This window comes from Penaeus monodon, chromosome 21 (assembly GCF_015228065.2).
Source record: "Penaeus monodon isolate SGIC_2016 chromosome 21, NSTDA_Pmon_1, whole genome shotgun sequence".
In the NCBI taxonomy this organism is placed as follows: Eukaryota; Metazoa; Arthropoda; class Malacostraca; order Decapoda; family Penaeidae; genus Penaeus; species Penaeus monodon.
The window spans coordinates 12810781-12811273 of record NC_051406.1 but is presented as its reverse complement, the minus strand read 5'-3'; the positions used below and the strand labels follow the sequence as shown (position 1 = coordinate 12811273).

Genomic DNA, 493 nt, shown 5'->3' with positions numbered 1-493 from the left:
AAATAAAAATGTGTTCGAATGGTCCTTATAACTGTCGAGAAGACAGGAGGAGAGAGGCCTTTGAGGATGAGAGAATGTATGAAGTTCGCTTCGTGTGTATTCTGAGTTTTGTGTCAACTGAGTATCCGATAACCGATGCGAAAGGAAAATGTTTGAGCTGCGCGAATGACCTACGAAAAATCCTTACTAGAGAATCATGCTACCGAAAAAAAATGCGGTCTTCTCAACTCCTCCCCCCCCATTTGCCCGCAGCCTCCCACCCGACCGACTACCCGATCACCAACTCCCTGATGCACGTGATCTGGGCGCGCGGGCAGGAGCAGGGCATGTACGTGCACGCGCCCCGCTCCGGCCTGGAGGAGGGCGTCGCCAGCGTCCCCGACTTCTACAAGCCCGACGAGCTCAAGTACCACGGCAAGAAGGGTCAGCGGGGCGTGCTGGCGCTCAACTTCTTGGGTGAGTTTGGCCTCTAGGCGAAGTTCCTCCTTTTTTC

General features: G+C 54.2%; 1 protein-coding gene across 1 annotated transcript in view; it reads left to right on the top strand.

Annotated features, from left to right (window-relative positions):
- Positions 1 to 493, top strand: part of LOC119586243 — a gene marked incomplete in the record, with an annotated part of 139392 nt that overhangs the window by 126993 nt on the left and 11906 nt on the right. The window contains 1 exon segment of the mRNA XM_037934947.1: positions 253 to 456. Within this exon segment, the coding sequence (XP_037790875.1) occupies positions 253 to 456 (204 nt within the window).